The following is a 14,032-nucleotide window of genomic DNA, read 5'->3' as shown; positions in this document are numbered from 1 at the left end:
CTGGAGAGAGAGAGAGAGAGAGAGAGAGAGAGAGAGAGAGAGAGAGAGAGAGAGACTGGCTGTGACCTTGGGGAGAGGCCGACATGGCTTGGTCTGTCTACATGACACCGACTCTTACTGCCAGCTGCAGAGACACCACGACACCAGAGCCGATCACCTGATCGTGACGCGTCTACTGTAGGTTTGGCCGCTGCGCTGACTCTCACTGTGCTGTGTTGTTGCTAAAAATGCACTTGAAGAGGATTTTGGATCATTTAGCAGCGTGAGTGCAGAAGGATCAGCCGACGGAGGAGATTGGCTGTGATGTTGAGAGGGACGGTGTGATAGGCCGGGGCCTCTTAGTTCAAGCAGACGATTCAAATGGAGCAGTTCTCCATGTGGCAGCGGTGATGTTTGACATTTGTGACAGTGTCCTGTAAAGGATGAGCTGTGACTGTTTCCAAATGTTCCAAAATGTTCCTTCACTGCAAACAAACCAGCGTGGTTGAAGGAGTTACAGGACAGACGGGGAGGAGTTTTAAAAAGTCAAAATGTGACTCTTATGTGACAGATAACAAAATGTCACGTGTGAATATATTCCTCATCACAAAACACAGGGATTTGCTTTAATGTAGCCACAGTCAACAGGGGAATTAGTGGCCTTGTTTTTGTTTTTAAAGCTACTCTGTGAGAAAGAAGATATATATATATATTTTTTGTTTTTCATTTACTTTAATCTGAGTCCAAAGAACACAAACAGTGCTATTTAAAAAGTAAGGATGAAAAAGTTTTTGTCAGTCTTACAGTACGGAGGTTATTCCAGTGGCTGCATTTCTCCACAGTTCAGTTCAACGGAGCAGAAACACCTGGAAACAAAACAGCTGAATCTTATCTCTGCTCTTTGGATGGTGGTCTGTGTGTGTGTGTGTGTGTAATCCCAGTGTCCACACTTGGCTATATTCCCCTCCTCAGTGGGGGGAGGATGAAAACTCCTCAATAATAACACTTGTTTTTATCTACGGCAGTCGTCGGCCTGTTGAGCCGGAGCCAAACCACGTGTGTCATGACGACACATTTGAAGGCACAGATTTTATGATAAAAAAAAAAAACTCTTTTCAGTTTCCTCTAAACTTCCAGGTACTTCTCCCTCCTCTTTTTCCCTCCTCTTTGGGCTAAGTGCAAAGTTGTAAGTGAGCCTCAGATTACACTGCCGTATCTGTTGTTGCTTGGCAACCACTTATCATTTTTCGTGAAGGATATCATTAGAGCCATATTTTAAAAAAGAAATGATGGATTCCAAGTTCCTTGAACTTTTACTGTGGGTGTTTAAATAGTGAATTTTTTTTTACCAACACTGAAATGTGTTAGACTTGAATCTTTGGTTGTTTCTCTTTGTAAGAACTGTTTTAAAATATAGTGAAATGTACTTTTTGGGCTGTAATAAATATGATTAGGTAACGGTGTGGACTTGGTCTTGGTCTTACGTTTGAGTTGCAGTATTGAAACAAAGAAAGAAAGAAACGTGTCTGTAGTGAAACTGAGAATGTGTTCGGCCTCAGCAGATAATCTCAGGCTCATGAAAGCTCAGTTTGAGACGTGAGAGAATTCACAGATCGCCACTGGTATGAGATGAACGTCTAACCTCAAACACAGCATTAATGTTAATGTTGACCCTCAGTGATACAGACCTCTGTGCTACACACTTACTGTTCACTGGATTCAAAGGGAGAACACCTACGGTACGCACACATGGCAGCAAACATATGGCTGCCATCTTGACAATTTAATTTTTTAATTTTTATTTTTTTTGTCACGAAGAAAATTTAGCAGGAAGTCACAGTCGTTGTAGCTAAACGACTCGGTAATGGATTCAGAGCAGCAGCTGATCTGCTTCTCACTAATTATCTCCACATCCTGTTTCTGCCGTCATTAGCAGCTCTTACGGCTGTGGAGTGTGTGAACTGTTGGATTGTCCAAATGAGAAAAAAAACATTAACGAGACTCGAGACTGGAGATGACCCAAGTCTCACCGAGGGAAATGTAGAAGGAAAAGCGCAACAACGTAAGGAAAACACTGTGTCAGACGCAGCGACAGAACTTCATTTATATCAAAAACTAAACTATAATCTGAATGACACCTGAACCCCCCCCCACCCCACCCCCATAGGAGTGCATAATTCAAAGGTCGCTGCTGAAAACAAACTTGAACCACAGCGTTTATGTGTGTTAAGTCCTAAATGCGGCAGGAGGAGATTTAGCCAATTAAATGGCAGCTGCAGAGCCTCATTATTAATGCATACGCTGTCCAGCATCCTTGAGTAATTCTGATAAATCGTTTCTCCCTGCGGTAAAATCAATACGCGCGGCACACAACACTTCAGCCCAGAGCAAACGGAGATAATTCCCCAGATATGAGCGATGTGTTTTCTCTCAGAGTCTCCTTTACGCCGTATAAATGATGCATAGGTCGTTGTTTCCCTTCAGTCACTAAATCACATAAATTACTTCTCACCACACACCATGATTTCAATTAATAGTTGCATTGGCGTTTTTTCTTTTCTTTTTTTTTTTTAAAATAATCCAACTCTGGTCAGCGTGTGGGTCTGAACTTAGGTCTGAGAATATTAACACAGAATAAGACGAAACAGGGAAATGTTGCTGTGATTGAAAAGCAGTTCAACTGCGACATCATCAGTCTGATCGGACCTTGTGATTGGCTGTAAAGCAGTTCAACTGCGACATCATCAGTTTGATCGGACCTTGTGATTGGCTGTGATAAAAATGAGGTATTTTTTTTATAAAAAATGTGCTGCACGTGGCTCCTCCCTGTCAACAGGAAGTGACAGACAAGATGTCAGGATCCATCCATCCATCCGTCCGTCCATCCATCCATCCATCCGTCCATCCATTCATCCATCTGTCCGTCCATCCATCCATCCATCCATTTCCAACCAACTCAGTTTGCATCAACTTTCAAACCTGCATCAAGAAGGATGGATTTCTGTTTAATAAATTATTAGTTAAAGCACGAGTCAGCAGAAATCTTTCAAAGCTAAAAGAGTCCTACAACAGGACAGGACCGTGTGTGTGTCGTCGTACATCATAGATGAAAATGTATTGATTTTACTGTATGAAGTTTCACGTGTCTTTTGCCTAAAATCCCACTCCCAAAAAAAGGTTTCTCTCCTTGTTCCTCACCGCTGTCATTTTTCACTTGATTAATTTCTCACTTTAAAGAAGGGAACATTTCAAAGAGGCCTGTCTTCTCTCCTCATCAATTATAAAACTTTCAGGACCCCGACGCAGGAGGCGTCAGTTTCATCACGGGGACGAGAGTCTCGATCTGACATCACTGAAACTCTGCAGTGCACAGTGTCAGTCGCCAGGCTTTGGTGCACTGTGATCTGTGTCACGTTGCCTTGATTATTGTAAACAATGCACATTTCTTGCACACATCTGTAGGTTTTTGTAGCTACTGCATCTCACAGCTTGGAATTGGAATTCACACTTTTTTTGCCCCTGGTGGCAACAGGTTCAAGTGAGTTCGACAACAGAATTGTTTTTCAAAAGAAAATTCTCCTGCAGGAGAATGACAGTCGTAGTGTTTCAGCTGCATCATCTCACTGTCAGTTTCTATTCATCCACTGCCTCACAAACTCACCACTTCACATCAGGTTGGCCTTTTTTTCGTGCTTCTTTCTTTTTGCCTGCTGCGTCATTTCAAACACAGTCTACTGTACGACACAAGTGTAATGAAGAAATCAACAAGGACGCCACTATCACGCTGTTTTCACTCTGCCTTACTATCATCGACCAATCAGCAGCGGGCGCCGCTGATTAAACTAACACATGAACTAACGTGGCTTCGTTGCTCTGTAAGTTTTTTTATTTCAAATATATCAAGTGACAAAACGCCGTTTCTAACGGTCAGACAAACTCAGGAACGATGAGTTAAATTAACAAACAAATCCAACGCCAGCACAAGTTAAAATTAGGTTCACAAACCAACACTAGTCCACAGCCAAACTACATGTCATGGCAAAGGTAAAGGATGACAACAAGACTGTGTTCATGATCATAATGTATATATATATATATAAATGTCCTTAGTGAGTCACAGTGAACGTATTTCAATAAATGTCCTTAGTGAGTCACAGTGAATGTATTTCAAATGAATGTTTTGACTTTCACCGTCGCCGCTTTGTCTGATTAAAATACGCATGACCTTCAAAACACGTTTCATGTTAATGAATCAGTTAATCGCAGCAGTTCAGGCGGCAATTAGCAACAGTTGTCACGGTGTCAGCCACCACAATGACATGTGTATGACTCATTTACTGAGCTCTGTGATTGTAACTGTGTTCTGTGGTGACGCTCACAAAGGAGCTCTCAGAGCAGTTAGCAGCTGACAGTGTACTGACAGTCATCACAGGCAGGTGTCGCTGTAGAGTCCACAGGGGGACTCACGGTCTTTCAGTGTTTGTGTGTTGACACCGCCGTAACTGCAGATCAGAGACACAGATGTTTGACAACGTTCCATGATTAATAAAGTTCCTAACGACGTGACTGGTCTGTGGTGACGTGGATTAAAGTCACGGGAGTTTTTTTTTTTCTAGATTTTGTGACAGATACGTCTTCAGATTGGTTGGATTTTTACCTTTAGCTGAAATAAAATACCGTTGTGTCACAGTCTGTGGACAATGGCCTGTGTTTCTATAAAGAGGCAGGTAAAGTGGATCGATGCAGGGTCTGCTGCCTCTTCCAGTGAATGCATTTCATTCCAACCCCCCCCCCCCACCCCCACTCACTGCCAGTCAATAAATGACATTCTCTGATGGCAGCTTCATTTAGTTGCAGCAAAAAAGGAACTCTGCCCAGACTGTACGTTCCATTGTACAATTAAAAACAAGGCTGCACCGACTGAGTTACTGAGAGACAAAATAAAAGGTCATCAAGGTTCATGTAATAGGACGTAAACAGAATCTGTCATCGTGGTGATGTGATTTCCCGCCCAGCAGACAACGTTGGTGACATAATCGACCCCCGTAAACAACCTTAGCCCCGACACTAATCACTACAGACAACACGGTTTCTTTTCTTTTTAATAAATTCAATATGGAGCCAGTATTTAAGGTGACTGGGAAACTGAAAACGACGAAGGCCAAAAGACCACGTGACCAGTTTGAGTCTGTTTGTAAGAGCAGATGGAGAAACCGACGGCCGTATCATCTTTAACCGGTGTAGTTTCTGACGTGGTGTCAGCACGTGTGTGTGTGTGTGTGTGAGTTCCTCAGATTTCCTGTCCGTCCACTTTGAAGGTCACAGCATCAGCAGTGGATCCTGAGAAAGGGAGATTGCAGGTTTCTTCCAGCCAGCTTTCTGACAGGCTAAACGATGAGCGGAGTGACAGATGGAGCGGTGCAGTGGTGCAGAACACCTCTGCTTTGTCTCACATGCACGCCGCAAAGAAATGATCAGACGAGCCCGTCGGTTTTCAAGCATTAAAAAGAATTGAGAGGTGATTTTTTTTTTGCCTGTGGGTGTTTAAATAATTTGTCTGCTGATATTTTAGGTTCTCACAAAGGGGAAATATAAGGACATAAAATAATACATTCCACCGTCTGTAAGTGTGTATTCAGAAAATGTTGGCGTTTTCACAATAGAAGTCTTTTTTTCTGGGCCAAGTTTTCCTTTGGTGCTCCACCGTTACATCCTCGTTTCCTCCTCAAGCACTTCCACAGATCACCTCTGGGGTCTTTCTTCTGCATTCACGACATTTTTAGTCTAAAAATCCTGTCCTGCGTATTCCCAAACCATTCTAACCTTCTTCTCTAACCTGTAGAGAGAAACGGTCTAAGCTGCTGATCTACTCATATCTAAACCTCAGCTCCTTCAACCTCGTTCACAGTCCTGGTACCTAAATAAAGTTCCTCGTCTTACTTGGAAACTCCTGCCATTCTTTTCGTCTTGCTGCCCCTTCTCTTGCAGCCTTCCATATTTGCATATTTCTCTGGTGAGTAGAAGCGGAGCTTCCTCACTGTGGCCTTCACTGATGCAGTATGTCATCATTTTTATTTGGCACAAGTTTGTTTTGTGGCTGATACTGAATCCATTCTAATCTCTGGAGCCTCACAACGCACTACGGAAAGACAAACTGTGTCGTTAGCCACGTGGTCGTCTTCAATGTTTTAGAAAACAATACATTCGTCCACTGGAGCTACACCACACGCAAATAGATTTCCAATAAACCGAATAAGCCGAATAAACCACGACAAAAGAGTTATTTACAATTCAGAAACAAAAACACAGTTTTCGCAGCGTTAGCACCTTTTCACCCTCCACTCGTTGGATAGTGGTTACCACAGCAACAGGTCTTTACAGAGTGTTGGACAAATGGTGTGACCCGGCCCCGAGATCTCAGCAACATCCTGCTGTGACCTCAACGGTCTGACAGTAAATCTTTTGGTCTGAATAATTTACACTAATGAGAGCAAAGTAACCCCAACAAAAACCAATCTGGTCACTAATGTGGCTGCGTGAATTACACTCTGTTTTCATTCAAGATACTTTGTACTGGTGATCGTAGTACCACAGAAGAATTCCAGGATCCATCGTAACATTCTTTAACCGTAGACTTTTGAAGCTGATGCTGGTGACCAACGGCTTCTCACGTTTCCTTTAGGACTCGCTTTGTAAAAGGAACCGTGTGTGAATGTTGCCAAAAATTGTTGGGATAATTAGTTGGGAAAAGATTAGCTAGGGTTGAGTTTTTATAATTTAGACGTGACAGTGTCTTTTTGGCGGAGGAGTGGGTTGAGTTTTTATAATTTAGACATGACAGATCTGTCTTTTTTGGTGGAGGAGTGGAGGTGTGGGTCAAATAATATAATCTTTGCATGATATTATTTGACTTCTCAATCAGAAACTGCAATAACCAGATACTCCAGGTACTTCAAATGTACTCTGTATTCTGCACTGCCGCCAAAAGCACAGCAGACGTTTGTCTGTGTTTTATGAGCGCCACATTTGGTGAGACACCATTAAAGCTCAACTTTTCACACTGCCTGCCTGACAATCTGGTGCATGCTGTACAGGTACTGAGTGAAAAGTCACTCCATCCAATCCCTCTCTCTCTCTCTCTCTCTCGCTGCTGCAGTAGGCTGAAGACAGATGGAGCGGTACACCATAAAACAGCCTAATTAAGAGAGTGGTGCACCTCTGAATTCCCACACGTGGAGAAAACCACGCCAGAACCATGACAGAACATGTTGGCAGCCAGGCAAAGAACAGAAACACTGAAACAATTTGCGTCATCCATCTCTGTCCTGAGAGCGTCCGTCTCTGGCTTTGTGACAGTAAATGGACACGAGTAACAAGCAGAGCATTAAAACACACACCTCACCTTCAGAGGTACGGCGTGAAAACACCTAATGAGGATCATGGCTGAATACATTTACAAGTTAAAGATGATTTTAAAAACGGATTTAAAAAAAACAACTGCTGGACCTTCACACAGCAGGAGGGGTGAGGTGGGTGAGGGGGGGCTGCAGTCTCTTCTTGAAATCCTACTGGCTATTATAGCAGTAAACTGTCAGTAAAGCACATGTAGTTTTTTGTAATCGAATGATGTATTTATAAAATATTAATCAATAAAATACTGTATTAAATTTAAAGTAGAAAAAAATCACACTCTTCAAACACTAATGTAATCTTCAGAGTTAAAGGCAGTTTTTTTTTTTAAAGAAATAAGTAAATTTACATGTGATGCACAGATCTGTCAAATACTCCTGAGTACTGCAGTACTGTACTGTGTAAACAGATGCTACTACAGCTCGTGTTATGTGCCTTCATTATTACTGTGCTCAAGCTTCAGTTTTTCTACAGGACAAAAAAAAAAACAATTTTCCCAAATAAAAGACTGTAATAACTCCAGAGCAATAACGTCTCATAAAGTAATAAAAATGTTCTGATAAGATCTAATAACAGCGTTGGGGTTTAGGTAATGCAATGAATTACGTTGGTTATGGTAAAAAAAAAAAAACAAAAAACAAAAAAACTGGATTTACACTTTGTAACAAACGCAGTGTGACCCAATCAGTGTTCATAATGAAACGCTCATGAAAACAGTGGTTATGGATTCTCTTTGTTAAACTGCCTGACACTGTGTCAGTGAGGGGTAGGAAATTCTCTTCTATCGTGTTTTTTCCCACTGTATATTTCAGTATAATGTGGTTCAAAGGCTAAGGCTCTGTGTGTGGACGGGATCTAGAAGAAGACTGCAGCTGCTGCAGGGACGAGACACGACGTCATGGCATTTATTTATTTGGTATATTTAAATTAAGTGTGACCAGTGAAATAAATGTCTTCTGAACCCCACAGCCACACAGATCACAGCAGACATCCCTGTGGTCAGTTGTCTCTAGGCAGAAACAAGTTTGCTGCAATGTAGAAAAATCCACAGTTGTCAAACTGAGTGAGTGTCGGTGATGGAGAATTGAGTCGTGTTACATGAAACCTCAGGATCTCGGACTCAGAGACGGACAAATCAGTCTCATTAGATCACAATAATCACTGGTTATTTCACTTGAATGATCAGCAACGCAGCGTACGGAACAGGGCTACAGCTCCACATGTAACTTTATCCTTGGTGTTAAATGATACTGTAGGAGGTTGGAGTGAGCGGTGATGGACTCTGAGCTACCCATTTGACATTTTCCCTCCATTGAAGGGCGAACACAGAGAAAGAGACGGAGCCTGAGTGTCCAGGGTGTGTGGCACCACTGACAGCAGCAGCAGCAGCAGAAGCAGCAGCAGCAGCAGTGGGAGGGAGTGGGTGGGTGGATATCAGAAGGTGAAATGCAGCTTCAACTGCAAAGCTTCATCCAACTGCACATGATTTTTCTGTCTCCGTTGTGAGCTCTGCTACTTCTTCCCTCTTACATGAGCTTTGCTGTAACCACTAAACGACTGACTCCCATCTGCCGTCTCTGCAGTACAACCAGAGTGACATCACGTTCAGTAACAGCAAGGTACTCTTGTCAATTGTTGCCGCTAGATATTAGCTTTAGCTACTGGCTGTGACTGTGACGGCTTATCTGGTGTTTCCCTCTTTGGATAAAACATCAGCTCAAACAGAACACTGGCAGAGTGTTAGTCAACACTGCTGTCTTCCTGTCCCTGGAGTCTGTCGGTATTAAAAATGGTTTACAAAATGAGATATAAATCCCCCGGCCCACTGCCAATCCAAGTCCACATAATGATAATTCTTAAACACACGTGGTGTATAATCTGAACTCTTAGCATTTTATCACTCACTCAGTTTTCTCCCACTGACTAAAGGCTCTAAACTGAGAAGATCCCAGCATGCTGTGCTCACTGAAATAGACTCCAGACTCCTGTGACTCAGGCAATCTCTTAACAAGGGAAATGAATAGATACTATTTAAAGGTATGATGAATGTCTCCGTGTTTTTTTTTTGGTTTTTTTTTGGGAAGGTTGTTCTAGCCCCAAAGAGTACTGTAACTGGCAGAGACCTGAATAGTTAATAATTTATTTACTAAACTGAAAGCTATTACACATATTACGGTTTTAGGTAAACGAAGCCCATCAACCATCAACTTGGCCCCAGGAGCTGTTTAACACATTAACTCATCACATTAACTAACTCTGCATTCAAACTCTTTACTGGTTCTGGTGCCGTCTGTGACACAGAGCTCATCTTTTCTTTCTGGTTTTGCGGTTGAATCATCTTCAGGATGTTCATTCTGCAGCGAGCTTCATGCTCTACAGTTCCGCTGCCTGTTGCTGTGTTCTCCCTTGCGGCACGGTGCACTGGTGTGGAGGAGGAAGGTCTCATTTATTCCAAGTTACGCAACCGTGCAACCATCTTGGGGAATGCTAGCCAGGTGCTGACTGTAGCGTAGGAAAAGAGTTTAAACAATATTTGACTGTCTGAGTTAAACTAATTCAATGTTACAGAATATTCTTTCCCCTAAAACTGAAAGAGCGTGTTTGGTTGAAGACCTACCACGTGTTCTCGTTCATTCTTTGCTAAAGAATTAAAATACACAGTCGAGTGATGCACACACGAGAAATGTGCGTGCTAAGCTTTTTGAGGATGTATTTTTAGCGAGACCACGACTGCTCTTTTTACAGAAATGCCCTACTTTGCACCTAAAAGTTACCTCGTGCAACAGTCACGTTGCTACCAAGCAGTTTGGGGTTAAGCGGTAGCTTAAAGGCTCTTCACTGGTGGTAACGACGCTGCTGCCTCCACACACTCCCAGGACTATCTGGCTACACAGTTTTACACCAAATTAGTGGAGAAAAGGAGAAGAGATTTCTTTTTGTTTGCAGAGCGGCTGCAGGTCAGGTACGTTTCCTAACGTGAACGGTTTAGTCTTTCACCAAGAAGGTGAAACTGGTGCTAAAAAATGTGGTGTGTGAGCACACGGAGGCCTGTTCAAATAAACACTTCAAACACAAACACAGTTCACCCCGGGCGGGCGAGCTGGAGGCTAGAAGAGCTTTGGAGTTACATCAGCTCATCGACTGCAGACTGGTTGGTGTGGACCAGGGTGCAGCTGAAAGAAGCTCATCCAGAGTCAGTCCTGCCCCTGTCACCTCCTCCACACAGTGCACTGCCCATCATCATGTATCAGTAAAATTCACAACGTTGAATGATGTGATTCAGTCAGCATGAGACCTTTTTTTCTTCTTCTATACGTTACAGTGTTTATCGTTACACACCTCGGTACGAAATGTGCTCACGGGCTTGTGGGAAAATAGCCGACCTCCTTCAGTCAAATTTTATCCTGTACAATTTGTGTTCTACCGTGTTGAAAAATTAAAATTGCCAAGAATCTGTCAAACCGACTCAGCCTCACACACATTCACCTTCGGGACTGAAAAGTTCCCACAGGATGAAGTGATCCGAGCACCGTGGGAGCTGACAGCTAACATTTTCCAAAGCAAACGCATCAATCATTAGACCGGGTTTTGACATAATCTGACAAGTTTCTGGGAAGTTTTCACTTTCTTAGTACATTCAGATATAATTGATTTCCTTCAGGTTTTCTTTTATTGGAACAAATGAACTCTAAGAGCTAAAAAAGGAACAAGGACTAACATCCACTAACTGTGAATGGACAAATAATGACATCAAATTTGATTTTAACAGAAAATAGACATAAAATTTGATTTTAACAGAAAATAATAGAGAAATGTTGTATAAAAAATGACGAGGTATTATTTATGTAAAATCTAGCCAAAGGAAATCTGTTAAAAGGAAATATTTCCCAGGAGGGCAGTGTGATACGAGGAGCACTCTGTAAACCTGGCCAGGATGTAAAGCTGGTGTTTAATGTTTGTGTTTGTAAAAGCTAACACAGGCTGAAAGGCATTAAAGATTATGGCTGGTCTTAAACGACTACAACACACAGGCTCCAGTAATTGTTGTCATTTTATGATGTGAGACAGAATTGATGGTTTAAAATTGATTTTGGCCTCACATTATGAATGGAAAACTAACTGACAGAGGGTGGTCAGCTGCTCTGGTACCAGTGTGTACTGTGTGTGTACATTAGCCTCTGTTTGGAAGAAGAATCCACTCAGATGCAGCTCATAGTTTCAAACTGCTGGTTTGTGGTTTTTAATGACCGTATAGACTGATATTTTATTAGTCCATCTAATGAAAACAAAAGAATAAATGTAAAGATATTTTATCTTCTATGAATGTTGGAGTCATCATTGCAGCTAACTGCAGTGGTAAAAAAGATATAAAATTATAAGAATTACTGCATTTTTTTTTGTAAAAAATGTGTGTATGTGTTGTAAGTACCAATTACTTGTGTACAATTTAATTGTAATTTTAATTTGCTGCTGTGATGAACAATTTAATTCATTTGCCTTAGGATAGCAAGAGAGAGAGAGAGAGATTAAGATTAGATTAAGAGAGACAGACACAATATATACCACAATTAAGTTCTATAATGTGTGAGTTTCACTATGTTCCACTATAGTTAATGTATAAGAAGAACAATACTCTTCCATGTCTTCAAGAAATTCCAGAATTAGTTGATTAACTTGCTATAACCCAGTCACTGTCCCTGTTTTTTTTGTTTTTGTTTTTTTTTAACCAATCACTCCATGAAGCTGGATGTCTCTCCATATGTCTACTGAAAAGGTCTGTGCCCCACGACGTGCTGCTGGTGTCTTATTTCACACAGGACTTGGGAGCCACCCCAAACAACCTTGAAAAATCCTATTACAGTTCCTGGTTCTTCAGCAGTAGTTGCCATGACAACGGTGCATTTTATTCCTGGCTGCTTTGAAACCGTGCGAGAGATCACAGATCCTTTAAGGTTATGTAAGACGATGTGCACCGTTCCGGGATGGGGTTTCCTGCTGGAGAGAACTAAAAGCAATTAATTATAACGGAACGGCAGGCGCCCGGAGCGTCACGGCGTTCTGTTTACTTTGCATCTTTTGCCACAAACTGATAAGACGTAGGCTGTAATTGTCATGCACAAAGACAGAGGCTTTTATTAATACAGGCCGTTTTACTGCGTTTTTCCGGTCTGCCTGTTTCTGAAGCGTTCCCGTGTCTTGGTGGGTTATTTTTAAAAACTGCTTTCATTTGATTCACAGGTGCCTCGGCAGTACAGTCACAACAGGCGTTACGTAACATTTGTATTAGACTTTGACTGTAGTATAAACAACACATATTAAAAGTAGTAAATAAGTCTAGGGTTACGGAAGAAAAGACTACGTCAGCCGATGAATAAAATATCTAATATTTAAAGTCAAAGCATCCAATACTTTTCTTCAGAAAAGTGAATAAAATGAAATAAAATATCTGTTGAACGTCGCACCTCTTCATTCAAGAGGCTTTTTTTTCTGTTCGGAGGCCACAGCAAAACAAAGGAGGTGACCACACCGTGACCCAACGGCAGGACGCCGCGTTCACCTCAGTGAAGGTGTGAATACTGGACCAGAACTATTTTTGTTACTGCTTGAAATAAATTACGTGGACGACTGAAAACCCACATGGTTGAGGTTAACTCTTCTAATTCTTAAATTAAAAATGATCCTACTGCATTTTCCTTGCATGTCACTCTGTCTGGTTATTTAGGGATAACGGCCAAAGTCTTCGTTAGTGAACCAACATGGTTTTCATAAAATGACCGTCTACATCATTTCACAAAATTGGCTCAGTCTGTTAGAGTAGAGATTCTAGGATTTCTAGGAGGCGACCACACCAACGTTAATATAGTGAGCTCCAATGAAAACACACATCATACTGGTCTCTTCATGCCAGCTGGAGTTCTGCTTCCTAAGGAGTATTTGATGATTAGTCAAGTATTGTAACCACACGTCTCTACATTAACAAAAGATGTATCACTGCATGGACCTGGTCTAAAGGCACAATATGATGAGATCAACAAACACACGGATGAAGAGGTTTAGGTTGATATAACAATAATAAGGACATTTCCTGGTAATGATTAGAGTTATTATTCATGTTTCTGTCTTCTCTGTTTTTATTTTTCTTTATTTCCAAACAGACCAGAAGTTTTCACCTTGGTCACCGTCTCGAAAGTTCAATGAAGGCGGGCGCCTCCCTCTGGCCAGGAACATGAAGGGCTTATCGGGCAGTCGCTCCCAGCACCAAATCCCTTTACCCCATGGTTTGGACTATGACCCTCACATCCATGACATCCACACGCATCATGGCTCAGAGTCTCGCCACACGTCATACCTGCTCAGCCCCACAGAGAGCTGCCCCATGGACTTCCACCACCGATACTCACCGCGAAGTTCCATCCACTCCGACTGCATGTCACCCGTCCTGATGGCACCGCCCGCTGGACCCGATCACATTTCCAGCAGTACCTTTCCTAGAATGCACTACAGCTCACCGTACTATGATTCAGCCACACGGGACGACTGCGCCGCCATCACAGCCTCCGCCACCTCCCCGGCTGTCGCTGCTGCCGCAGCCGCCGCCGCCGCCCCCCCCCCCCCCGGCAACAAGAGCCACCCCCCCCCCCCC

General features: G+C 42.4%; 1 protein-coding gene across 1 annotated transcript in view; it reads left to right on the top strand.

Moving 5' to 3' along the window:
• dlgap2b (discs, large (Drosophila) homolog-associated protein 2b) overlaps positions 1-14,032 on the top strand; it is a 32,716-nt gene that overhangs the window by 6,567 nt on the left and 12,117 nt on the right. The window contains exon 2 of the mRNA XM_025057061.1: positions 13,545-14,006. Within this exon, the coding sequence (XP_024912829.1) occupies positions 13,545-14,006 (462 nt within the window). The remainder of the gene's footprint in view (positions 1-13,544; positions 14,007-14,032) is intronic.

The sequence above is a fragment of the Cynoglossus semilaevis genome, chromosome 7 (assembly GCF_000523025.1).
Source record: "Cynoglossus semilaevis isolate Cse_v1.0 chromosome 7, Cse_v1.0, whole genome shotgun sequence".
Lineage (NCBI taxonomy): Eukaryota > Metazoa > Chordata > Actinopteri > Pleuronectiformes > Cynoglossidae > Cynoglossus > Cynoglossus semilaevis.
Note: the sequence above shows the minus strand (reverse complement) of the source record. Positions and strands in the feature narration are given on the sequence as shown.